At 59.7% G+C, this 24,493-nt stretch overlaps 1 protein-coding gene across 5 annotated transcripts in view; it reads right to left on the minus strand.

The window, feature by feature from the left end:
* The window catches only part of RALGDS (ral guanine nucleotide dissociation stimulator), a 33,485-nt gene extending 15,365 nt beyond the window's left edge, over positions 1-18,120 (minus strand). For 3 of the 5 annotated variants that reach the window (XM_058524397.1, XM_058524396.1, XM_058524395.1), the window contains exons 1-2: positions 9,490-9,691; positions 8-118 (exon numbers count right to left, since the gene is read on the minus strand). In XM_058524397.1, coding sequence (XP_058380380.1) covers positions 8-118; positions 9,490-9,672 — 294 coding nt within the window. In that variant the 5' untranslated portion in view covers positions 9,673-9,691. The other 2 variants (XM_058524398.1, XM_058524399.1) reach the window with 2 other exon arrangements.
* Positions 18,121-24,493: the final 6,373 nt, after the last annotated feature.

The raw sequence follows: 24,493 nt of genomic DNA on the forward strand, positions 1-24,493 counted from the left end.
CACTCACCCCGAGCCAGCGCTGGCCCTTGCTGGCGCCGTGGTGCGCCTGCACCTTGCGCAGGGAGATGGAGTAGATGACCCCGTTGACCAGCTCCTCGCCGATCTCCTGCGTAGAGCTCTGCAAAGACAGTGCCCAGCCGCCGGGCAGGGATGTCAGGGGCCTGCCTGGCTGGTGCTGCAGGGGGATGCCCCCATGTGACCTGTTCCCCAGATGAAGCCCAGATTGGTGGCCAGACCTCCAGCCCAGAATGAAACGGATGACAGCTCGAGGGCCGAGAATTAACATTGGGGCAGAGGGGCACTCCCCACAGCACTCCCCTTCCCACCCTGCCAGCCACGAGCTGGTCATCTCACAGATGAGTGCATGGAGGCCAAGAGAAGAGCAACCAGTCCAAAGTCATGCCACTGCGGGTAGACGGCAGACCTGAGATCCCAAGGCCCTGACACAGCAAACTGCATCTAGGGGGCTATGACCCCCTGAGAAGGCACCCTCACCCAGGGCCTGAGGCCTGTGACGCCCCTCACCCTCATCCCTCCTCTGCCCAGCCTGCCGGCCCCCAAGGTGATCCAGCAGGAATCAGCATCACGGTCTGGGACAGGCGTGGGACATCCTTGGCGGCCACATCCGAGGCTACTTCCTTCCCTTTCTGCTCATTCATGCCTTTGTGCCTTCTTGGGCAACAGAGGAGTTCCCAGTTCCCCGTGTGTCACCATGTGCGTGGGGACAGGAAGAGAAAGATCATGGCTGGGGTTCCACAGAACCCGAAAACCATGGGACTCTGGCTGGGCCAGGAACAGAGGGTCATTTGGCAAAAAGGAAAGGCCCTTGTTTTAGGGGGCAGCGACCCCTTCCACTGGGCAGGCTGGGGTCATCAAGGCCTGGCCAAGGCTGCTTGGCCACAGTGCCCCGGGCTTCACAGCCCCTTTCCACCTGCCCCTGTCCAGCGAAGAGGTGAGTTTGCAGCGGGGAGGGGGCCCAGGAGTAAAGATACCGACCTCTGCAAGTTTAGGGAGGGGCTGGCCGGCACAGGGCCATCAACCGCACGGTCAGTGCCAGCAGCTGGGACCACGGGTCACAGCACTAACCCAGGGTGGGCGGGGAACTCAGAGAAGGCCAGTGAAAGTGCTAACTCAGCCTGGGCCCCACCGACAGACCTTCCCTCAAGCTCTCGGCTCAAGCTGGGCCTCCCGTGGGCTGTTCTCCAGACATCAGCGCCCCTCCTGCCCACCCTCAAGGGCTCTGGGAGGCCCGGGAGCCGTCCTCTGGAAGTCCATTTCCTCTGACCCGAGGCCACCCTCCCACGCTGGGCATCATACCAACGGGAAAACCGCTGCAATCACACTGGGCTTCCTGACCCTTTGCCTCCTCTGAAGGGAAAGCCAGCCGCTTCTTGGAAGGTAGCAGGGAAGCCACAGGCAGAGGTCCCCCCGTGCGGCACCTCCCACACCCACACAGCCCACACTTGGGGAGGCCCAACCCTTCCACTGAGAAGGGGAAATTCTTCCTCCTGAAGCAGAAAAACTGAAACAGATGCTCGCTTTCCTTCCCCTGCCTCACACACCCCTTCCCCGCCTGGAAGAGCCCTCGGAGGAGATGGGCTTCGGAGACCATGGTGATGTTGGGGGCCTGCTGTCCACCTGATGGACCAGATGGTCCTGCCACCGTTGACCTTGGCATCTCCTCAGGGGTCCAAGACCGCCTCCTGCAAAGGCTGCCAGCCCGGCTGCAAGGGCCTGTCCCTCTCCTGGGGATTTCAGCCACATGTGGCCCAGCTGGGAGCCAGAGAGTGTCCTGAGTACCCAAGTCACCAGCAGCAGTTTCGGGGTCCCGTGCAGGACCCCCTGCCAGAGGGCACTGGACCTGAACCCCTCAGGAGCCCGCACAGCATCTGGCTCCCACCGGGGCTCCATCAAGGCCTGCTGGACGGAAGTGCTCCCCGGCCAGGCCAACCCATAGGAGCGGCTGGGGCTGGGCGGCCTTGCCAACACTTGAGCAGGTCTCATAGCACATAGATCTGCAGTGAGCCATGGGCCTCGCTGGCAGCAAGCAGCTGGCCAGCCCTGCCTGGGTGTCATGTGATCTCCCAGCCCTTTCCCCACTCCCGAGGGGCCCCCTTCTGCCAGCCGGGTGGGGGGCAGGGCAGGATGCTGAGAGCCACACATGCTAATGGGGGAGGGGTGTCACCACCCTGTCACACAGATGGGGAGCTGCTCCAGCCCTGCGGAGCTAACCCTGTCTTCTCTGGTTCCTTCCTCAGGAACAACAAAACCAGACCGTGAGAGCAGCGCTAAGCACAGGCACCATTTACACTGTCTGCCAAGACACGACAGAGGAGAGGGTTCTAAAGCGAGTTCTCCCTGGTCCCGGGCAGAAAGTGGCAGAGAGGGACATCTGTTCCCTGCTCCCACCCCCCTCCAGGGACAGAGAAGGAAAGTGGCCAACAGCTCTGGCATTGCCCCCAGGACCCTCTAGGGTCGGAAGGGCAGGGCCCTGGTGCCCGAAGGTGACCCTGGGCCACCCTGTTAGCAGAGTGGACAGCGCCCAGGCCCCCCAGGGACGCTCTGGCAGGGGCTGGGGAGCTCCTGGGGAAGGTGGGGGATGGCCTAGCTAACAGATGTCCTGAAGGGAGGTGTCCACAGGGCAGCACTCAGCTGGCTGTTGGGGAAAAGAATGCCACATGGACGGCTGTGTCCTCAGGGGACAGATCCTCTTCTCTCACCCGAAGCAGGCACTCGCCAATACCCCCATGGCGCTGGGACCCAGTGGGCAACTGTGTCTTGCACACACAGTCTGGCCTCCCACCACCTGGATCAAGTGGAGTGAGGATGGTGTGATGTCCCCACGGAGAGCAGAGGCCGGCACGACAGGCATCCAGGGTGCCCTCCCCTCCTGACCCTCAAGGGCTCTGGGAGGCCCAGGAGCCGTCATCAGGAAGCCCACAGCCTGGGGCCCTGGGGACGAGAGGGGAAATGGCCTGGGTGGCATCTGTTAAGTGTGTCATCCGATCAGCCTTTTTTGGTGACGGGCCAGGAGGATGCTGTGTCCCCGACCGGCTGCAGGACAAGCCTTGATTCCCTCAAGGCAGAATAATGGGGTCGATCTCACCCATTATTTGGGGACAGACCTGAGAGGACCTACTGGGCCTTTCCACCTCTCCCAGAAGGTGCCTGTGCCTAGACACGTGGGGATAGCACCTTGTCCCATCCCGATCACCCCTCCGCTCTGGCTCCCCACTTGGACGCACATTTCCCGAGGCAGCTACAACTAGGCCCACAGACACCTCTGGCCGCAGACTGGCTCCTCCTAAGGAGACCTGGCGGAGGGCTGAGACAGAGGGAGGAGAAGGGCTGGAGCCTGCACCAAGGTCTCCTCTCATCTCCTCTCCGGCCCGCACGTGGACAGGCGTGGCCCCACACGGGCAGGGTGGGGGTGGCTCCAATCGCAGCGCCCCCAAGTACATGAGATCACCCCTTGGGGACCTTGCCGCACCCTGCTGAGCTGCTCGCCAGGTCCACTGAGTCACAGAGGTCACCTTGAGGCCCTCATTTGGCCACGAGGTCCCTCCCTAGGGCCCAGCAGACACCAGAGTCACATCTCTCATGGAGGGCTCTGACTCCCAGCTCTGCCGAGCTGCTCAACCCTCAGCCTCAGTGAGCTCATCTATGAAATGGGGGGTCACAAGAGAACGCAGGCAGTGTGCCCGGATCTGCACCTGGCACACGAAAGCATTCAGGAAATGGGACCCGATGCTGCTGCTGTTGTTGGGGAACACCCGACCCCCGCTCACAGCCCCCACGCGCTGGCGAGGAACACCGGGCGGGTGGGAACCTGTGAGACCTGCCAGAGCCCTAGGAACCTGGAGGAGTGCCCCTCCCAGAGGGAGCAGGTCATCCTAAAACTGCAGGTGGGAGCCAGCCGGGCAGCTTTCTGACTTTCTAGCCTTGTGCTCAAATGTAGGAGCCAAAACGTGAGACTGATCAGAGGGCTGCTCAGCCTCTCCAGAATCCCTGGCTCCTGGGACAGTTTGAACACCATGCCACCCGCCCATTTTACAGAGTACAGACAGGCTCAGGAGACAGGGTCAAGTAGAGAGTCTCCAGGCTGAGGAGAGAAACCAGGACTTCTCAAGTCTAGGTCCTGGTTCATCTCTTAGACCATACGCCCAACAAAGCAGCCAGAATGCAAATGCCAAGCAGGCATGACCCTCCTGGGGTGCAGCAGGGCCTGCCCTCGGGCCTGCACCCTGAACCCAAAGGCATGGATGGACAGGACCCTGGTGGGGATGCAAAGTTGGCCCTGGATGGGGGTGGGCCACACTCCTGGTCCCACAGAGGCAGCCTCAGCCAGGGACCACACAAAGTGCCTGGTTGCCAGGGCAACCATGGAGCTTGGTGATCCCAGAAATTGGAGTTTGGGGACCAGCCTGTGCTGAGCCCGCCGCAAAGGCTGACCCATCTCCCCAAGAATCCTCCTCGCCAGCCTGACCCCAGCTACTTGTCAGCATTTAGAGGAAAGACGTGCCTCAGGTGTGGAGGGGAAACTGGCCCTCCCCACACCCATCCTCCTGTCTGTTCGTGACCGGCTCCTGACTGTCAGGCCAGCAGGCCACCAGGGGCCAGGCCTGCAAGGGGGTGTGGCTGGTGACGGCTGAGGAGGAGGATGGCCTGGTCCCGAGAGGGTGCAGGGCGGGGCCAGCTGAAGGTCCACCCCCAACTGGACACTGACCAGTGTCCCCCACTGACCAGTGGGTACTTCCTGGGTGCCAGGCCCTTTGCCCACTCATCATATTTAACCCTCCCAACACCTCACTTGATGGATGAGGAAAGAACTGGGCAGGAACTCGCCCAGGTCAGGAGCGAGGAAGTGGCAGCTGGGGCAGGGATTTGAACCCTGGTCCGTGACTGCAATGTCCTGTGAAGACACACCTAGGCCTTGCTCCACCAGTGGCTGCCATGATCACAGCCTCAGAGCAGAGTCGAGCCCCTGGTCACACAGATGTGGGAAGAGAGACAAGAGACTGGAAGGACTTTCTCAGGTCACACAGCCAGTCGGGGGTGGCAGGGCTCAGCTCGCTCACACCTGCACCTCTCCACTGAGAGGGGGTTTGTTGGGGCTCCTGGCACAGGACGGCCAGGGCACCCACGGGCCCTGAGGTCAGCTATGAGAACCAGGCCTGGGAAGCACCTTGCTGACTGGGCTGGGCAGCATACCCCAGGAGCCCAGGGCACGGGCACTCCCCTGGCACCTTGTCAGAAAACACAATCACAGCAGCCACCACCTGTCTGGCTCTGATGCTGTGCCAGGTACCGTGGGGACTGCTTGTCAGGCCACCTGTCTCACTCCATCCTCACCAGAACCCTAAGGGGAGGATCTGGCAACAGGTCCATGTTACAGATGAGGAAACTGAGGCTCAGGGAGCAGGAGCAGGTCTAGGGCTGCAAGGGGCCGGGCTGGCATCCCAGCACAGCTCCCTTCCCTCCAGAGCCCAAGCTCTCTACCAGCATACGTGACCCCGCCCCTGGGTACAAAAGGACAACATCACACCTCCAGGTGTGACTGCCGAGCAGCCTGTGCAAACATCCAACGGTCCCTGGAGAGGAGAGGAAATGCCAAAGCAGCACGCACACCGAGAGCTCCCGGAACGCAGGCCCCGGATGCAGGCCTGCACACGGGTGCCCCTGCCTCTCACTGAGCAACCTTTGGGCTATCATCTGCTCACTCCCCAGCCATGGGCCGGACAGGAGATGGAGAGTCAGGTCTGCCCACAGTTCTGCTTCTCCTGCACTAGGCTGCAGCTTTCAACTCCCGTCTCCTCGGAATCAGATTGGGGAGAGTCACTTTGCTGGAACCGTGTGTCTGGGAACACGGTGTCTCTGGGCCTGCGAGGCTGGAGGCCCACGCCTGGACAGTGTGGCCACAGCACGGTGCCACGGCGTGGGAGCTGTCCGGGCGGCCAGCCAGCAGCCCCTGGGAATCAGTCCTCAACTGCCTGGGTGCAGCCTCCTGAAACCGCCCTCACGGGCTCACTCAATCTACTACAGCCCCTTCTCAGCGGCAATGAAGACGGAGCCTGGGAAACTCAACTTCTAGGTTGAGGATTGGACCCCAGCCCTGCCTGCAAGCAATTTAACATCTCCCAGGTTGACCCCCCACCGCACGCACCCACTCCTGCACCAGGACCATCCCTGGGCCTCTAGGGAAGCAGTCCAGCATGCTCAAGTGTCTCCCATGTAGAGAAGGTATGAGGACCCAGTACTAGCCAGCCTGGCCTCCTCCCTCCTCTTCTCCTGGGGCCCTGAAGAGTAAAGTAAGAATGGAACTTGAGGGTCTGTGGAGGCCCAGCAGGCGGCAGTCGGTCAGTCTCCTCCTGAACTTGACAGGCACTGCAGCTCCTAGAGGCTGCCCCCTTGGAGTCAGCCAGTAAGCCCCTATTGAAGATCACAGTACGAAGACATACAGACAGACACACATACATGCACACATATGTGCACCCCTTAGGCCATGCCTCTGGGGCCTCCAGTGTCAGAAGCTAATGAGTGCTGGGGGTTAAACTGAAGCCCTGCACACAGTGCAATCAAGAGACCAGACAACCGGGAAGGAGGCGGGGAGGCTGGAGGGCAACTCTCCCAGGAGTACCTCCACCCAAAGAGCAGAAAAGCCCTCTGCATTCCGTTCCGCCCACAGACAGCGCTCAGGCCTTGCAGTCACACAGCCCGGGTCAGAATCTCGCCTCTGCCACTTACTAGCTTGGTGAGTTTGTACAATCTAATTAACCTCGAGTGCCTCAGTTGTTTGTCTGTTTAATGGGCTATTGATAGTGCTGACCGCAAAAGGACATAATGAATGCAAATTACTTAGCACAGAGCCTCCCACCAAGTGCTGGCTCATGTTAGCTATTATTTTAAACCTTTGGTGTCCAGCTGTGGGCTTGCTTCTTCCTGGAAGCTCTCCCCAGTGTCCTCAGGCCCAAAGCACTTTTGCCTTCTGCTGGTCTATAAGCATCCCCGCCCCTCACTTGATCTCGGGGCTTCTGGGCTGCCTGGGCCTGGTTCCGTTCCCCCCACGGCTCCACCCTCCTCCCGTGCACTCATAGTTGCCTCGGCAAAGCTCTGCCCTATCATTCTCTGATCCCTGCCGGCTCATGCACACATAGCAGGCGCCCGAGAGAGAACACAGCCCATGTTCAAATCCTGGCTGTGTCCTCCTTGGCTGTGTGTATGCTTAGATCAGGGACATCGCTTCTCTGAGCTCCAGTCTCCTATACAGGGGGGCTGGCACCTACTCTGGAGGGTTGGTCAAAGCCAGCTGGAATGGGGGGGTGGGGTGGTATCTGCAGTCAGTAGGTACTACAGACTCGAGAACGCCCCCTGCCTGGCCAAGGTAGTGGCCTGCCTGGAGACGGGGGCATGGGCCAGGTGACCTCCAGAAAGCACAGAATTGCGCAGGCCAATCACATGGTGCCTTGGCTTAGAATCAAGATGACGAGCGGATGCCCAGATGTGCGAGGACATCTGGCAGCCCAGAGAGGGAAGGATTGGGTGGAGGCTTGGTAGGAAAATGGGGATGGGGGAGGGAAGGCAGAAGCTGCCTGGTAGTTTCCAGAGGACAGGGACCACAAGCAGGGCTGCTTCAGCTCTGGCACGCTACAGCGACCAGGAAATCAGCCCCAGGATGGGGGGGGGGCGGGTGTTGGCAGGAGGGACAGGGACTTCCCCACCCCCTCCCCCGGCCCATGGTAAATGGTTATTGTGTTTTGTTTCCGGCAGTGGCCTCCTCTCCTGCCAGGACCCTGGTTTTTCTGCCCCAGCCAGAAGCTTCCCCTTTGATTTCTAAACAGTGGCCACGGCCTGGATCTCAGTGCTGAGGCCGGGTGAGGGAGAGCAGCAGCAGCAGGAGAGGAAAAGAGAGAGAAAGAGAAAGGGAAAGACAGAAAGAGAGAGAGAGAGACAAGGCAGACCCCTGGGCAGGGGTAGGGCTCAGATCTGCCTCTCCCTCAATTCCTCAGGGATGCAGATGGACAGACAAACAGAAAGAAGGAGGGACAGAAGCTGCCGAGTGGCCTGCCCCACCCTGGCCAGGAACCTGCCTAGCCCCCATGAATGGGCAGGCTGGACCCTCCCAGCACACAAAGCCCAAGTCGCTGCCAGACATAATGAAAGTCAGATGAGCACTGGGCTGGTGTCAGGCCTCCCCCCCACCACCCTCCCAGGGGTCCAGCTCCAGCTGCCAATGAAGACCAGAGCTGTGGCTGGATGAAGGCTGGAAAACATGCCTGGGGCAGCCACCCACCAAGCTCAGGAGGAAAGGGCCTCCCAGCCCCCCGGTTCCCCCACTAAGAGCTGCCCCACCTCTTGCCTTCCCCCACGCTGTGCAGGGACATGTATGTTATCCTTGAGCAATTATGCATTCAGGCCCTGTCTAGGCACTGAGGACACGCAGAGACACAAGAACCAGGCCAGCAATCACCGGCAATTACAACGAACCAGGGCCTAAGGTGATGAAGCGGGGGAGCACCAAGGGGCCCTAACCAGCGTGGGGAGCTCCGGAACTTCACTGCTGAGGCTCTGGCCTCTATCGACCCAGGGATGCCCTCTGTCCAGGCCCCATGCTCAGGCAGAGTGGGGTGAGGGGGCCCATCCCCAGAATCTGTTACCTCCACTGAACCAAGTCAGGTGCACAGCCAGGTGGCAGAAGGAGTAGGGCATCCCCCCTCCCCGGTGACGACCCCATGACCCACTGGGCCCCACTGCCCAGAGCACTAGAAACAAGAGTCCCAGCCCTCACCCAGTCACCCCCACCCCCACCCCTGACAGGCACATTCCGTCTTCTCTGAGTCTTCCCAAATCCTTACAAACGCAAGGTGTTGGTGTATTTTCTAACCAAGCAGAAATGAGTCACCCCCTCGGCGGGAGAGGCCCTTGTCCCAACCTCCCCGCCTGGACACCTGGCCCTGTGGTGGGAGGCCTGCCTCTCCTCCACGCCCCTCCTCTGCCCTCAAGGCGGGCTTGTCTGGAAGGCCCCTGGGGTCCCAACCGCCTATGAGGGTTCTAGGACTTTGCCAACCTAACCACGAGTTCACCACCTGCCCTGGCAAGCCCAACCGCCGGTGCAGGCCCGCGCTGGCAAGGGAGGAGAAATGCGGCCCAGCCCCTGCTGTTGGGAAGTTCGCCGATGTAAACAGCCGGTGACAGCCCGCGGGAACGGGTCTACCCGGGCTGCAGGGGCGCGGGGCCGGCACACCGGTGAGGGAAGCCCTGGGACGGACGGATACAGGGGGCACGAAGACCGGTTCTGGTCCCCAAACTGTTGGCTCGGGTGTGCCGGCAGCCCCCACGCCCATCTTGCTGCCTTGCGGTCGGAGCAAGAAGGGGGATTTCTGCGGAAGGACCGTCCCCTCCCCCCGGACCCAAACTGGAGGCGGGAGACCCGCTAAGGACGCCGGGCCCCCACCCACGCTCGCCGGCCGCGGGCCGGCCCGGTCCACCCACCTCCAGACGCGGCAGGTCGGGGTCGAGCTGCGTGAAGCTGTGCAGCACCACCGGGCAGCTGTCGGGGCCGCCCACCTCCAGGCGCACGGCGTCCCACAGGCTGCGGCTCCGCCGGGAGTCCGGAAACAGCGGCTCGGCGCCGCCCGCAGGCCCAGCCGCCTCGGCCCACATGCGCTGCACCATGGGCGGCTCGCGGCGGCCGGCCGGGCCGCGGGACCCGGGGCGGCGCGGGCGCGAGGCCGGCCCGGCGCGCGGCGGGGGCGGCTCTGTGCTGCCTCCGCTCTGCGCCCGCGGCCCGGCCCCGCCGAGGTCAGCCCGGGGGCGGGGCCTCGGGAGGCGGGGCCGGAGGCGCGGGGGCGGGGCCGGAGGTACGGGGGGCCGTGTGCGCGCCCGCGCCGCCCCGCGGCCCCGCTGGCTGCTTGCGTGTTCCGGAGTACACGTGCTGTGTGTGTTGTGGGGTGTGGGTACGGCGGTCAGGCACCTTCTGTCGGTGCGTGCGCTGGTGCAGTGTATGTGTTGTGTAGAGATGTGACTTGTGTACGAGTTGACGTGTGGTCAAGTGGCCCTAGAGTCAGACTCACCTCCCACGAATTCCAGTCAAGCCCCTCCCTAGCTCTGTGGCCTTGGACAAGTTGCTTAACCTCTCTGAGCCTCAGTTTCTTCATCGGAGAGGCTCACACTGGGTGACTGATGTTTATTACTCAGCTGGTGCCTGGGCCTGACTGTGTGCTCCTGAGTCCTGGAAGGATGACCGTGTCCCCGGTGCACATGGGTTTTTGGAAATCCTGAGTGTTGAAGTGTGTTTGCAAAGGGGCGGTTGCCTGCACTATCTCCTTTCAGCCCTCTGGCCACCCTGGCAGAATGGAGGCAGAGGAGGCACAGGGAGGTGGGGAGGAACCGAGACCAGGTGTCACCGGGGTTGGGGCCTGCAGACATTCAAGAAAGAGTAAGAGATCAGGAGTGACAACTGCCCGCCACAGCACCTGGCCACTGGCCTGGTCAACTGGGGCCACTGGTGGCTTGAGTGCCTAAGGTCTCAGGGCAGCAGTCAGGGTGGAAATGAGGCTGCTGAGGGCTGGGGAGGAAGCAGGGCTAGGGAGTCTCAGCTACTCTTTCTATAAGCGGGTGAGGAAGGAAGAGGGAGCCTGGAGGTTAACAGCGGTCAAGAGGGTGTTTGTGCGGATAGATGAATGAATGGGAACCTCCCTCACACCTAATCCTCTGTTGGGGCCTGCCTGGCCTCAGCCCTCAGCCCTCAGCCCTCACAGAGGCTGGCGATGATGGCTGCAGCCCTGGCAATGCCACCACCCTCCCAGAAGCGGTCCAATACCATTGGGCCTCAGTTTCGCCATCTGTAAAATGAGAGGGCAGGACCAGACTACACATTCCACAAGCCAGTCTTGCGCACCCACTGTGTGCCAAGCCTCAGATATCCATGGACGGTGGGACCCCTTCTAGCACCACCCACGTGTGGACCCAGTTTGAGCGCCAGCCTGGTGGTTTTCTGTCCGGGTACAAGGCCTTCACAAAGACGGGCAGAAAACAATTTGGCAGTTTCTATTAAGGGCATTAAAAACGCTCATGCCCTTTGACTTGATAATCCCACTCTTAGGAATTCACCCTAAGGAAGCAATCAGAGGTGTGGACATGGATTTCTGTACGAGGATGTTGATGGAAACCTCGACTACAATTCTGCCAAACCGAATCAACTCAAATGCCCTATGCTAACTGACAGGCCCCTCGGTGCCATGGCGCAGCACAGCAGACCCAGGATGCAGGGAAATGCTCTCCTGGACCTGTGAAGTGAGAAAACCAGGATGCAGCAGAATGTGCTTTCAGAACCAGATACCACACACACGCATACGGCTAGAGGGACCCACTTTGCAAAAGTAATGGTGGGTATTTCTGGGCAGTGCTATACGTTTTTTTCTTTTTACTTCTTGGAATTTTCCAATTTTTCTAAAATATTTTAATAATCATGCACATGTCATAAGTGCTGTGTTTTTGTTCTTTTTTTAAAGCAAGATGGGTAGATTTGGTTTGGGGTGGTGATTCCTAGGAGGCTGGTTAGGAAGCTTCCATGCTCTGTCCTTGGGGGAGGGGCACATTTAGAGGAAAGAGGTCCTCCAAAGCAACAAAGGGATGACCAGGACACTGGACATGCCCTCTGGCTAAAAGCTTCTCCTCCCACTCCTGCTACTGGGGCCAAGCTCTCAGCCTCGGGGAATTCAGAACTTGCTGAGTAAATCCAGCACCTGCCTGCAGCTCACTTTATCTCTTCTCTGCTCTCCTTATCTCTTTCTCCCAGGGAGGGGCCTGGGAAGCCGGCTCGTGCCCATTTTACAGCCTGGAAAGGGCTGGAGAGTGCAGAGGAGTGTATCCCATGTCACCACCTCTCTGACCTTGAAGGTCCAGGGTGCTGGGGTTGGGAGGGCCCAAGTAGGCTGGAGAGGTGAGAAGTGGGGAATTCCATCACTACACTTGCCCCCAACACAGCCGCCTGGGCTGCCTGCCATCCTACTCCCTGGACCTCACATGCATAGAGCGGGTGGGGAGGTATATCCTTTACCTAATCAGTCCCTCTGGTTAATGTCTGTTTGTTTTTATGAAGTCCTCCTCCCTGCCTTGTTTGCCCCCCACTTTGGGGCTCCCCTCTGGGGTCCTGGCAAGCCTGGTCACCACTCCAGCTGCACACACACACACCCCTAGTTCCCAGGGTGTCAATGTAGCATAGAGGACAGGTTGAGGCACCAAAATGCCTGGGTTTGAGGACCAGCTTCACCCCTTTCTTACTGTGTGACCCCATTTCCCCCAGGCAAATCACCTCACCTCCAAGACACAGTGTTCTCCTGTGTAATGGGGGCATAACTAATGAGACGGCACAGGTGAAGCCCCTTCCACAGGTGCCCGGTGCCCCTAGGTCAGGCAGGCGGAGACTGCCCCACACTGTTAGCGACAGGAGCTGCGATGCACTGCGTGCCTCCCGTGTGCAAGGCCCTCTCCCGAGCCCTCATGCAGCTCCCCTCATAATGCCCGCCGAAAGCTGTGGGGTGGATCCCTTACCAAGGGCAGGGCTGGCCCCACAGAGAGGGGACCAGGAAAGTAGGTGCCACCTGTGACCAGGAACACAGAGCCACTCATGAAGTGTTCTCGCCAAAAACCAAACCTGAATCCCACCAGGCGTCTGCAGGTGGCTCCCACTTGGGGGATCACAGGGGCCAGAGGAACATGTTAAACACGCCATAGGATACAATCGGCAAATTCCAGGCTGTGGGGATCTCTAAGGACGAACCACCCAGTTTCCTCAACAAATACATTTCCGGGAAAAAAATAAAGGGGAAACTATGGGAAGGTAAGAGATGTCAACCAAATGCGACATGTGGATTTTGGATTGTGATTCAAACAGGGCAACTGTTAAAAAAAAAAACCTAAGGGGCCGGCCCGGTGGCACAAGCGGTTAAGTGCGCACTCCGCTGCCGCGGCCCGGGGTTCGCCGGTTCGGATCCTGGGAGCTCACTGATGCACCGCTTGGCAAGCCATGCTGTGGCGGCGTCCCATATAAAGTGGAGGAAGATGGGCACGGATGTTAGCCCAGGGCCAGTCTTCCTCAGCAAAAAGAGGAGGATTGGCAGATGTTAGCTCAGGGCTGATCCTCCTCACAAAAAAAAAAAAAAAAAAAAAAAAAACCCAAGGGACCACTGGGATTATTTGAACGCTACTGAATATTTGGATATTCGACATCATTTTTTGGGTGTGATCATGGGATTTTGGTTATTATTAGAGTAACATAGTGGAATATTTATGAATGGAATTACATGCCTGGGATTTGTGTAAACATCGTCCGCTGAAGGAGGGGGGCAGGATGTGGGGGCAGACAAGAAATAAGAGTGGCCCTGCACGGGTGATCGTGAAAGCTGGGGTGCCTTTATGCCATTTTTCTCCCTTTTGTGTCTATTTGGAATTCCCCATAATAGAAGTTAGAAGAAGGACACAGTTTGAGACTCATCCTCCAATGCCACTGAGGTTCCAAGCAGCCATGGAGGGGGGGTGACAATCTTCAGACCCCGGGCCATGGCAGTGACACCTGGCATGACAGCTTCACCATGTCCTATGTCCCAGCGGCACTCATAGCATCCTTACACAAAAGGGGCTGGAGGCTTCACTTTGGGGGCCAAAGCAGTGGGCGGCTGGGAAACCAAGTCACACAGCTCAGTGGGGCAGTCAGACGAGGCTGGGGGCTGGGGGGTCTGCTGGGAGGGACAGAGAGCACAAAGCACTGTAGGAAGTGCGGGTGATTATGAACTGGTGTTACTCCTCTCCTCCCTCATCCTGCTCACAGCCCACCTCGTCCCCAGGCATCCCGGGTTCCCAACGTTTCCCTGGGGGAAGCATCCACCCCTCCTCGGGAGTCACAAGAGGCCCCAAGAACAATGCTGTCCAGACTGTTCCGCAGTCGGGATGCTCCTGGCACAGGAAGCTTAAAAGACAGGTTTTGAGCTGACAGCCAAGGACGAGAACCAGGCCAAATCCAGCCCACGTGTGTTTTGTTTGGCTTGCAAAGTGTTTTTCAATTTTTGAGCCAACAGTAAAAGGTCAGGTGATTTCATATAAAAATCCACATTTCTGGCTTCTCCTGTAACTGGACGACCTGGCCACACCGCGTCTGCGTTCCCGCACGACAGGAGACTGGGCGGGAGCTGACGGGCAGCTGTCCTCCGCAGCCAAGGCATGTGCTCATGGGTTTGCCACAGACCCCACTGGGCCTTCCGTCACTCCCTGGCTTAGAGGCCCCTGGGCAGCCACCTCTGGCTGAAGGGAAAGGTATGCTCAGGCCAAACCTCCAGAGCCCCTTTTCCTTCTCACTTTCATCCCAACACTGATCCCCTTGATGCACGGCAGCTACAGGGGTCTTGACCCTTCAAAGCCTCCAGCACTGCCCTCGGGCAAAAGATCAACTGCTTGGTGCACCCCACCTTGCATCTCGGGGTCCTCTCTCACCATGCCCAGCCAGGCTCACACAGACCTGCTGCCATCCCCGGAGCCTCGAGCCAGCCCCTCTTCTGCCCGGCCCATGCTCCCTACCTTCCACCCACCCCTTTGCCCGGTACATGATAGCTGATTCATGGGGTCCCGGGGAATGGGGTTTGGGCCTGGGGTGCAGCTCTGGGGAGGTCTGCCAGGCACACAGTGGCTCAGAATGAGAATTGGGCTCAAGGCAATGCCGGGGGAGCTGTGACCCCAGTGAGGAAGAGGAGCCAGGTCTCCAGACTCAAGTCAGGCCTTGGTGGACAACCTTTCACCTCGTGCTGGGCAGATGGAGGTCACCCTGTCTGCTTTGTCTTTTCTGGTCTATATTTAGAGCCTGGGGAGGACACGGGGAGGGTGTGGCCTGGCCAGGCTCCTTGGTCATTTCCTGACACTGATGTCACCATTCCTGGCCTGCCAGGTCCTGGGGTTGCCCTCTGTGGGCGGGTGAGCACACACCTTGGCAGGTGATGCACCTGGGCCAAGCGTGGGAGGTCCTGGGACAGTGGGTGGGCCTGGCTTAGCCCCACCTCCTCTGCCACTGGGCTCCTGGGTACCTCCAGGGGCTTGTTCCTCTTCTGGAGAAGGGAGGGTCCCCACAGGCTGGAGGCCATGCTCAGAGATGGTCAAGAGCCAGCGAATGAAGCATCTGAGCCTCCAGGAGACCATTCTGGGTGGAAGGATCTGACATCATCATCGACCCAAATCTCTGACCTCACAGGGCGTTGCTGTCCCCGCCAACCAGAGCAAGATGCATCGATGCCTGGAGCCACGGAAACGGCCCAAGACTGGGACGGTGAGTTTCGGCTCAGCCATGAACTTGCCATGGGGCCTCACTGTCCTCCCCCGGAAAGGGGCGCTCACAGCCCCTAAGTCTCGGAATGTTGAGGGGCCCTCAGAGGAGTGTACACGCAGTCCAGGGTCACCGTAATAAACACCGTCCACAGAGTGGGAAGCGGGGGCCACTCTGACAACTGTCTCTTACTCTCGGAATGCTCAGTGCCCGACACCCCAGGGGTCACTGACACCCCTGAAGGCCACCAATCCAACCTGTGACGGCCCAAGGGGGAGGACAGAAGAGAGGAAGAGAAGCAGAAGGGGACACAAACAGACGCAAACAGAGACAGAGACTCTGCAAACTAACTGAGCCCGAAACACGGAGAACACCCGAGAGGGAACAGTCAGAGACGGAGACGGAGACAGGGTCCCGTCCCACGCCAAGCCCACGCAGGCCGCAGGCTGGACACACAAGGCTGAGAAGGGGGCCTATAGGTTTGGGAGCCTCTCTCTCTCTCAAGATTTGTAGCCTAGGTTTGTGCTCAAGTCCCTGCTCTGCCTCTTTGTAGCCTCAGCTTCACCTCTCTGAGCCCCAATTTCTCTACCAGTAAGATGGAGATAATAATAACAACAACATCTGGCTCTCAGGGTTCTAGGAGAGCAGATGCTGAGACAGTGCACGAAAGCCCTCTGTAATCTGAGAAGCACCAGAGGAACAGGAGCAGCTCGGACAACCCACAGCCACCTGCCCCAACCCTCCCGGGAGGAGAGCAGAGAGACAGGCTGGCAGGGGTGGGCATCCTCAGGCACCACTGGCAGCGCCCCCCCCCACTGCCTCCTCCCTCACACCCAGAATGGGAGATGGAGATTCTCAGCTTCCAGCCAAACTCCTTCAACCAGTTCCGACAGGAGGGGAGGAAGTAGAGGGAAGCCACCTCCCCAGTAGCTGCGGTGGCTGCGGCCCAGCTGTGACCCACCCAGCCTCTCGGCAGAGGCACTGGTTGCCCTGGAAACTCACCTCGGTGGCTGGTGCTGGTGCTGGTGCCGGCAGAGGTGCTGGGTAGGGTGTGAGGCTTCGCAGAGAGGCACGGCGGGCGACAGCCCACCGCCGGGCGGTCACCACGGAGACACAGGCCAAGAACACCCAGCCCCTCCTGCCCCTGGGCACGGCCGGCCTGGTCTCCTGGGCCATGGTGCGCAGGAGCTGGGTGGGGGGTGGGCTCCGTGGAGGCCCTCTGCCAGTCTGCCCGTCTGCCTATCTGTCCGCCTGCCCCAGCGTAGTTAAGCACCCAAGTGCCTAGGCCTGGTGTCACCGCGTGGCTGTCATACCTGCTCCAGTGACGGGCAGGGCCAGGAATTCCCACTTGTACCAGGCCAAGGGCCAGCCAAAGACGTGTGGATGGGGCTCTGTTCTGAGCCGGGCCAGTAGCTCCAGCTGGGCCCCGCTCTCCTGGGGAGGGCCCACCTATCTCCTCCAACACCCGAGGCCCCGTCCCCATTCCTCCTGCTTTCGGGGAAATCAACGCCCAGAGCCAGAAAGGTGGCAGGTACGAGTCACAGAGATCTAAACAGGGCTCAGCCAGCAGGGCACCGAGGCGGGTGTCAGCCCAGCCAGGCGTAATGAGGGAGCAGAGGAGACCCCGCTCGCTCCAAGCCACTGCCTCATTCCTGAAGCCTTCCCGGCCCCACAGCCCTCAGAGCTCCTCCACCTGACACCGAGACACAGGATTGCATTTGAAACTGCAGGGACCAACCTAGGGTTGCTAACTGTTTATTTTGCCACGTAGGATAGTAAAAAAAAAAATAATAATACTGTCACCACCACCATTACAATCATTTCATAAAAGACACCACTAAAAAGTAACTAGGCGGGCATACCATCAGGAGAGGTCTTAAACAAATGCATTTGGCCTTAAGAAAAACTCATGACCTTGTCTCAGTTTTTCGCATTTTGCTACAAACCAGACATTGGAAGCCATGGAACAAGTCCAACACACCCATTTGACAAATGGAAAATCTGAGGCCGGGGAGGAGCAGGGACTTGCCCAAGATCTCACGGGGAGAATCCAGGACTTGGGTCTGTACGCAGCTCTGTAGAGCCCACAGACACTCCTTCCATCAGTGTGCAGAGCCCAGATCCCAAAACCCAGAGATGCCAGTGTGATCCAGAGGCTGAGAGGCTGGGCCGATTCCTTACCCTCCTAGGACCCTGGTGGGCAGCGGGCTGCGTGAGCAGGAACACAGAGGCCGGGAGGAGTTGGGGGCAGTCGGGGGCTCCGGAGCCTGCCCATAGGCACATTGGGTCCCAGGGGCCCTGACGGGGTGGCCAGGGTCCAGCATGCCGCCCTGACACGAGCCCTGCCAGCACTCGGTCTGCCTCTCTGAGCGTTTCACATCCTCTTCCGGTGGCTTTATGAGGCCCAGGGGACTTGGCTCAGCAGGCGGCTCAGACGCAGGAGACCCAGTTCCTGTCCTAGCCTGGTGCTGCCTCCCTGTGGGACATTCAGGTTCCTCTTCTCTCTGAACCTGTTTCCTGATCCCTTATGGAAGGAAGGGGGGGGGGTGTACAGAGGTTTTCAAACTCAAATTCCTCCTCATCCCCAGCCTCACCTGGAGCTCTCGACCTTGCACTCCCATCACTGGGCTCCAGGCAGGAGAATTTCTTTCATGGAAGAAAGGATTCCATGGATGCAAGTTATGAACCCCTGAGGTGGTGGTTCTCTAGGGGATGTGGGTGGGCTTCTGGGGGTAGGGGGCCGGGCAGGCAAGTATCAGAGAAATGGAGCCGAGGTTGGGGTAGGTTCCAGGTGGACCCCAAAGCAGCTGCCTGTCTCCCTGGGCCAACTTGTGCTCGCAGCCAGAGCATGTCTCCCCTGCACTAAAATCCCTCCAATGGCTTCTGTCCCACCCACAAGAGAATCCGAAGTCCTCCCTGCCCCCTGCCCCCAGCCCCCTCTGACTCACTGGGCCCTGACCACCTCCCTGTGTTCACCCTCTGCATGTCCTCCCCAGCCACCTCGGCCCTCCTGTGCACGGCTACTCTTAACCCTGACCTTCGCGAAATAGCAGAGGCGACCGGGCTCCGAATCAGCCAGCTCTGGGACTCCGAGCCAGTGACTTAACATCCCTGGGCCTCAGTTTCTTTATCTGTAAGATGGGCACAAGGGCACTGGAGGAGTCGACAAGAGCTTAGCACGGGCCTGGCTCGTGATCGGCCCTCTGGGGACCTGCACCCTACCATCTCCTGTGGTCACATGGCTGCCCCAGTGCCTAGCACGCAATGAACCCTCCATGAATGTCGGTGGATATTGTTCACACGCCAGGAGTACTGCAGCTGGCTCCATCCCCAAGAGCAAGTTCCAGATGGCAGTCTAAGGTCTGTCTGGCGCTCAGCATGCGGCCCTGCAACCCGAGACCAGTGGATAACTTGGAAATGTTTGTTATCTAACAGCAGCGAATACGCTGGGGCATTGCAAGGCATCCTGGTCCTGGGGGAGGGCGCCAGGCTCAGGTCCACATCTCTTTTAGGCCAGGCCACCACAGCAGGCTCTCCGGGGGCTCAATCTCATGCAGACTCCAGTAGGATCTGGGTGAGGCAGGGGTCACTAGAGCTCCAAGGAGGGAGACAGTCCTGGGTGCCTGGGCTGTCCCCAACCTCAGCCTCTCACCCCCGTGAGGCCAGCTGGCTGGCCGTGTGATGCACGGGCATCGTTTGATGCAGTCTGCCTGCCTTGTACTATATCAGCAAGCTCTCTGAGCCTCTGGGGGCCTTAGATGAAATGGGGGAGTGGGGAGGGCCTTCCCTGAGCCGTGGCCTCCTCATCTGAAGCCCAGTGCTGTGGAAGGGATCAGGGGGTGAGTGGATGGGAGAGGGATTCCAACTGTGTGAGCGTGTTTGGGGTGGGGGAGAGCTTAGAGAGGCCCTTGCAGGAAGTGGGAGGGGTTGCAGGAACCAATAGGGACCCAGGCTGCCCTGTTCGGTGTCTGTGTGTTAAGGCCTTTGACTCGACAAGAATTTATTGAGCACTTCCCCAGGTACCGACCCCGTGCAAGTCACCCTATCTCCCTTCTATAGCTCCTGAGAGCCAAACAAGGCTCGCTGTGCTCTTCTGCAATGACCCCCCAGCTGTTACCCCCACATCTCCCCCGCCCCAGCCTCCAGCACAGGTCAGCCTGGCCTCAGGGCCCAGTCTCAGGCCATTCCTTTCCGAGCCAGGCCAGGCCCAAGCAGGGCTGCCCCGGGGCAGCAGGCACTGAGCTTGCTGGGAAGGCTGAGGGCCGGAGTCACAGCCAGGCGGCAGGACAGGACCAGCTGCAGGACCCTGCGGAGGCGGGGCACGGGAAGGGAGGGCAGAGGACGGGAGAAGGAGGGTGGGAACAGGAGGGGAAGGGCACACCCACCCCTCCTCCCACCAGCCTGGGGAGAGCAGAGGCGCCTTTGTTCCCTGCCAGCCTGGTGTCACCACATGGCACACCACATCACTGTCACCGCCTGGAACGAAGACCGGCCACAGAGAGCCAGGGCTCTAGGGACAGTTAGGGGCGCTCCACCTGCACCCCCAACACTTCACCACATCCGGGCTGGGCCTACTGAGGACTGGAGCATGCACAACCATTTCCCGTGCACCTCCTGTGCATGGAGCTGTGTGGGCACTGCACCGGGGCCGCTCCCACCGTCCCCACGCTTGTCCCGGGACACCACGGTCACGTGACCTGCCAACAGTCCCACAGTGCTCTGCCCACCATGCCTGGTGGCCCGGGGATAACGCACCTGGCCAGCCACACACCAGCCCAGACATAGCAAACCCCACTCAGGGACACGTGTGTATGCACAGACGTGTGACAACGCTCCCCTCAGCCCAGGCTCACGCCCTGTGGTTGGGGGAGGGATTCCCTGGGGGGCCTGCTGCATCCCACATCTGGGGAGGTCCTCTCACCCTGTCCAGGCTCCTGGGGGCAGGCCCTGGTGGGTGTGAAGCACAGTGTTTATAAACACCGCGTGGCTGTCGCTAGGAGCTGTGACTCAGAGCCAGAGTGGTAACTCCTCTCAGAGCTGTTTACTCAGCAAGACATCCTGTCCAGGAAGCAGAAAGGAGACGCCGAGGCCTGGCTTTCGCTCCTTTTCCCTGCAGCCTCCTGACCTGACTCAGGGTGCTGCTGAGGGGGTGTGGGGGCGGCAGCTCAGCTCAGCTTCCCTCCCCTCCGTTTCTGGGAACCGGAGGCCCATCATCAAGTCGCTCAACACACGGTCGACACCAGCCCGGCTCTGGTAGGAAGGGAGGACGCCACAGCAAGCACACGGGTGCTCCAGCCCGTGGAGCCGGGACAAGAGCTTCGGTCCAGGGTGCACCTACACCTGGCATCCTTCCCTCTTCGGCTCTGACTGAGACTCCCAGGGACCAGGGCCCTGCAAACATCCACTACCCCGCAGCCCAAAGGCAAACTTCCCAGGTTCCCACACTTAGAAGCCTTGCAGCAGCTCCTGACGCCCCTTGGCCCCCAGAGCCCAGCCAGGCCCTGCCTGTGGCGCTCTTCAGTGGGAACAAAGCACCCAACATCTGTGAAACAGATGAAGCCACGGTAATTATCTCTGTTGTAAAACTGAGAAAATCGAGGCCCAGAGAGGGCAAACGACTTGCCTGAGGCTGCCCAGCAGGTCAGTGCCAAGGCCAGTGTCTGGTCCCCAAGGCAGCTGCTTCCCTCCACTCTGCGCTGGGTTAAAGATCACAAGTGGATTTGTTCCTGGCAGCACAGGCAGACTTTGGGCTGTTTGGTCCCTGTCAGCAAGAAGGGTGGTCTGTCCCCTGTGTGAGGCTCGGCTTGGGATGCTGACTTCTATTTCCCTGTACACCTTCCCCACCAATGCAGTGCCTAAGCCGGGGTCAATGACCTCCTGACATTTCTACCATTCACTGATAGTAAAAACGTGCCAGCGTGGATATCGCTTAACTGTCATGGTGTGTGAGGCAGGTCTGCAAGTGAGCTCGGGGACAGGAGCTCAGAGACGGCACCAAACTCACCTAAAGCCACACAGCAGTCTGACTTTGAGGCTGGTGCTCCCAGCTGCTTCCAGCCTTTTACAACAAGAACCCAGGGTGATTCTATCCTCACGGCGCGCTTCTATGGGCCAGGGGCCCTTGCTTTCCAGCAGGACCGACAGGGGCCAGAGCCAGGGAGTGACTTGTGGAAGGCCACATGCCCGAATGGGGAGGTCCTATCCCCTGCTCCAGGCTGGGGAGACCTGGGGACCCCCGGCCACGGCGGAGCCAGAGGAAGCACCTACCAGGGGAGCTGGGAGGGAGAAAGGCAAAGAGGGGCTGTGCTTATTTTGGCAGCTGAGGATGGGCCCCGCCCCAGGCAGAACAGTAACCCAGTGGTCAGCGGCTCCGGCTGCTGATTCACCCGCCGCAGGGCTCCCCTGCTCTGGCTGCCCGCCTGCCGGCCCCTTTTACCAGCCCACTGAGTCACACAGGTTGCCAAGGAGCTGGGGATCCGAGAATCCGGGCCCTGCCCCAGCCGCTCTTGCTGGCTTTGTGCCCAGCAGGACCCAGCACTGCCAAGGGCACTGGCAGCTTCCCTCCCACGGCGGCCGAGGACAGCTCCCCACCGCCTCGGGCCTGCCCCTACGTCCAGCTCGGCAAGGAGCCCAACGTGCAATTGTAAGGCTAGAGCAGCAGCTGTGAGCTGGGGCTCTGCGTAGACGGAGTCCGGGGTCAAACCGCCAGCCTGTCACTTACTGGGAAGTCTGCAAGCTACCTCCCCTCCAAGCCTCGTCCTGGCCCACACGTGCTGACGGCCTCTGCCTCCAAAGCTGGCACGGGTTAAAGGAAATCCTGGATGGGAGCAGCGAGGAAGAAGCCTGGCATAGGCCACACGTCCAGAAAAGCTTACCCCAAGTAGCCTAGGACACTGTGTGGGGAAGAACCAGTGGCTCTCCTTTTTAATTCCCAAGTCGGGACCAACTGGTACTTTTGTAAAATGCAATCAAAACATCGCAGCGATGTCAAATTGCCGTACAAGTCTCCAAACAGTTTCAGGGTATCTTACGTCCCTGAGCACAGGTAAGAGTTGGGAGCCAGCACCATCCACAGACCACAGAGGCCCCAGGGCACAACCACAGCAGTCACACTCAGCCCACACGGATTTACTAACACCTACAGGCTGCCAGGCCCCCTTCAAGTGCCAGTGCTACGCCAGGGGACAAAACAGATCAAAATCACCCTCTGGTCCTGGGGTATAAGAAGTAAAATCCTTGTTTGAAGGTGAGGATGCTGTAGAAGAAAAAAACGGAACAGGGTAAGGGGGGGTGGGGTGCTGCAACTTTAAATAGGGGAGGTGAGCTGAGAAAGTACCATGCAGGTGAAGACCCCAGGAGGGTCATCAAGAAAACAATGCATCTACTGGGGGATAGTGTCATGTCTCTCCCAACTGGGCTCTAAGCTCCCTGAGGGCAGTGGCCACATCTGTCCTGCTCACCCCTCATACCCAGTGCTGGGAATGATGCCCAGCCGGCTGCCGCCGTAGTGAGTTCTCAAAACTGCTAACGAGTAGCCAAATGACTGCACCACTTGCATAGGCGCACACACACCATCACAGGAGCGGGAAGAGCACTGGTGTTCTCAGCTCTTAGTTCAGTTCTTCCCTCGTAAGGGGTGTAAGCTCCTCCAGAGCAGGGACTCTGCTCCCTGATGTATGGATGTCTAGAACGGTCCCTGGCACACAGCAGACTCACAAGTACCTGGATGAACAAGTGGACTCGGCAGTCCATGTCAAAGTTCCTGGACTTGAAAATATTCACAGTTCAGGGGCAAAGAGTTCCTTGTGGGGGAGATTACTAGGAAAGCTTCCTGGAGGAGGCGGCGAGGCTGGAGAGGAGCCTGGGAGACAGCAAGGAGGCAGGGCATAGGAAGGACCAGGCCCTCTCTGCCAACCTGCCATTAAAGTGTTTTCCAGAGAGCAAGCCTGGGAGCAGAGGTGGGAGGCAAGCCCAGGCAAAGAAGTCAGAGCAGGGAGGCAGCCAAGGGAAGCAGGGCCTGAGGGTGCCAGCCTGCCTTGAGTCAGCGGTGGGGGTTGGGGGCAGTCAGTTCAGCTCTGGTTCAACCTGGCGCTTTTTTCTCCTTCCTCAATTCATCCCCAATAACTCTTGGTGAATGGGTCTCTGCCCATCAGGTAAGGAGAGGTTGCTCTGGTGTGGTCTGGCCTGGGCTAGACCCTCCCCAGAGCAGAGCCAGGGCCTGCTGAGACTGGGGGAAGGGAGCTGGGCCCACAGTCAGGCCCCTGTGCCCAGCAGGGCCCGGTCATTTGGGGCTTCAGGGCCAGGGGAGTCGGGACAAACAGGCCCTTGTGGGGAGGAGGCTGCCCGCCGTGCCAGGGACACTGCGTGCCCAGTGCCACCATCTGCCTGCCGCCAGCCTGCGGGGGCCCAGAGCCTGGGAAGCAGGGCTGCCCTTTCAGAGGGAGACCTGCTCAGCTGCCCTGGCCTCTGGGAAGGACCTGGGGCTCCAGCTGGCTCCTGGGAGGTGGTGGGGCTGGTGCCTGCTGCCCTCTTTCCCACAGTCCTCCAGCAAGGAAGTCCCCCCCCCCCGGGGGAGGCAATGCCTTGGGTTCCCAGGGTCCTGGGGCTGAGTGACGGTTTCAGAGACGCTGCCTTTGTCTCACCCTCCTGCCCCTCACAGTCCCTCTGCCAACCCCTGGATTTGCTCCTTCCTTCATTTCTTTACAAAAGGCGAGGCTCCGGGGCTTCTCCGCTCTGCCTCCACTTGTTCATACCTGGGACGTGCGACAGGGGGTGGCATGGCACCAGGTGGCCTCCCCTCCCCAGGGACCCTCCAAGAGCAGTATAGCTCCATGCCACCCCCAGCAACAGAGCGACTGTGTATGCCAGGCACTGTGCTAAGCACTTTAGAGCCACCACGACCCTGTGAGCTGGGTACACTTTTCAACCCATTTCACAGATGAGAAACCTGACACTCAGGTTGAGGGGCCAGGCCATGGACACTCAGGCCTCCTCATGGTCAAGGCTCGGGCCTGGTGCTTTGAAAAAGCAAGATGCAAACACACAACCACACACACACACATGCACACATGTGATCTCGTGACACGTACTCTCCCTTATCCAGGCACCAGTTGTGTGTCTCCACTCGCAGCCACACGCGTCCTTTCACACACGTGCTAGCTCAGCCACCCGCTGCCAGGCTTGTCA

Source organism: Diceros bicornis, chromosome 28 (genome assembly GCF_020826845.1).
Source record: "Diceros bicornis minor isolate mBicDic1 chromosome 28, mDicBic1.mat.cur, whole genome shotgun sequence".
Taxonomy (NCBI): domain Eukaryota; kingdom Metazoa; phylum Chordata; class Mammalia; order Perissodactyla; family Rhinocerotidae; genus Diceros; species Diceros bicornis.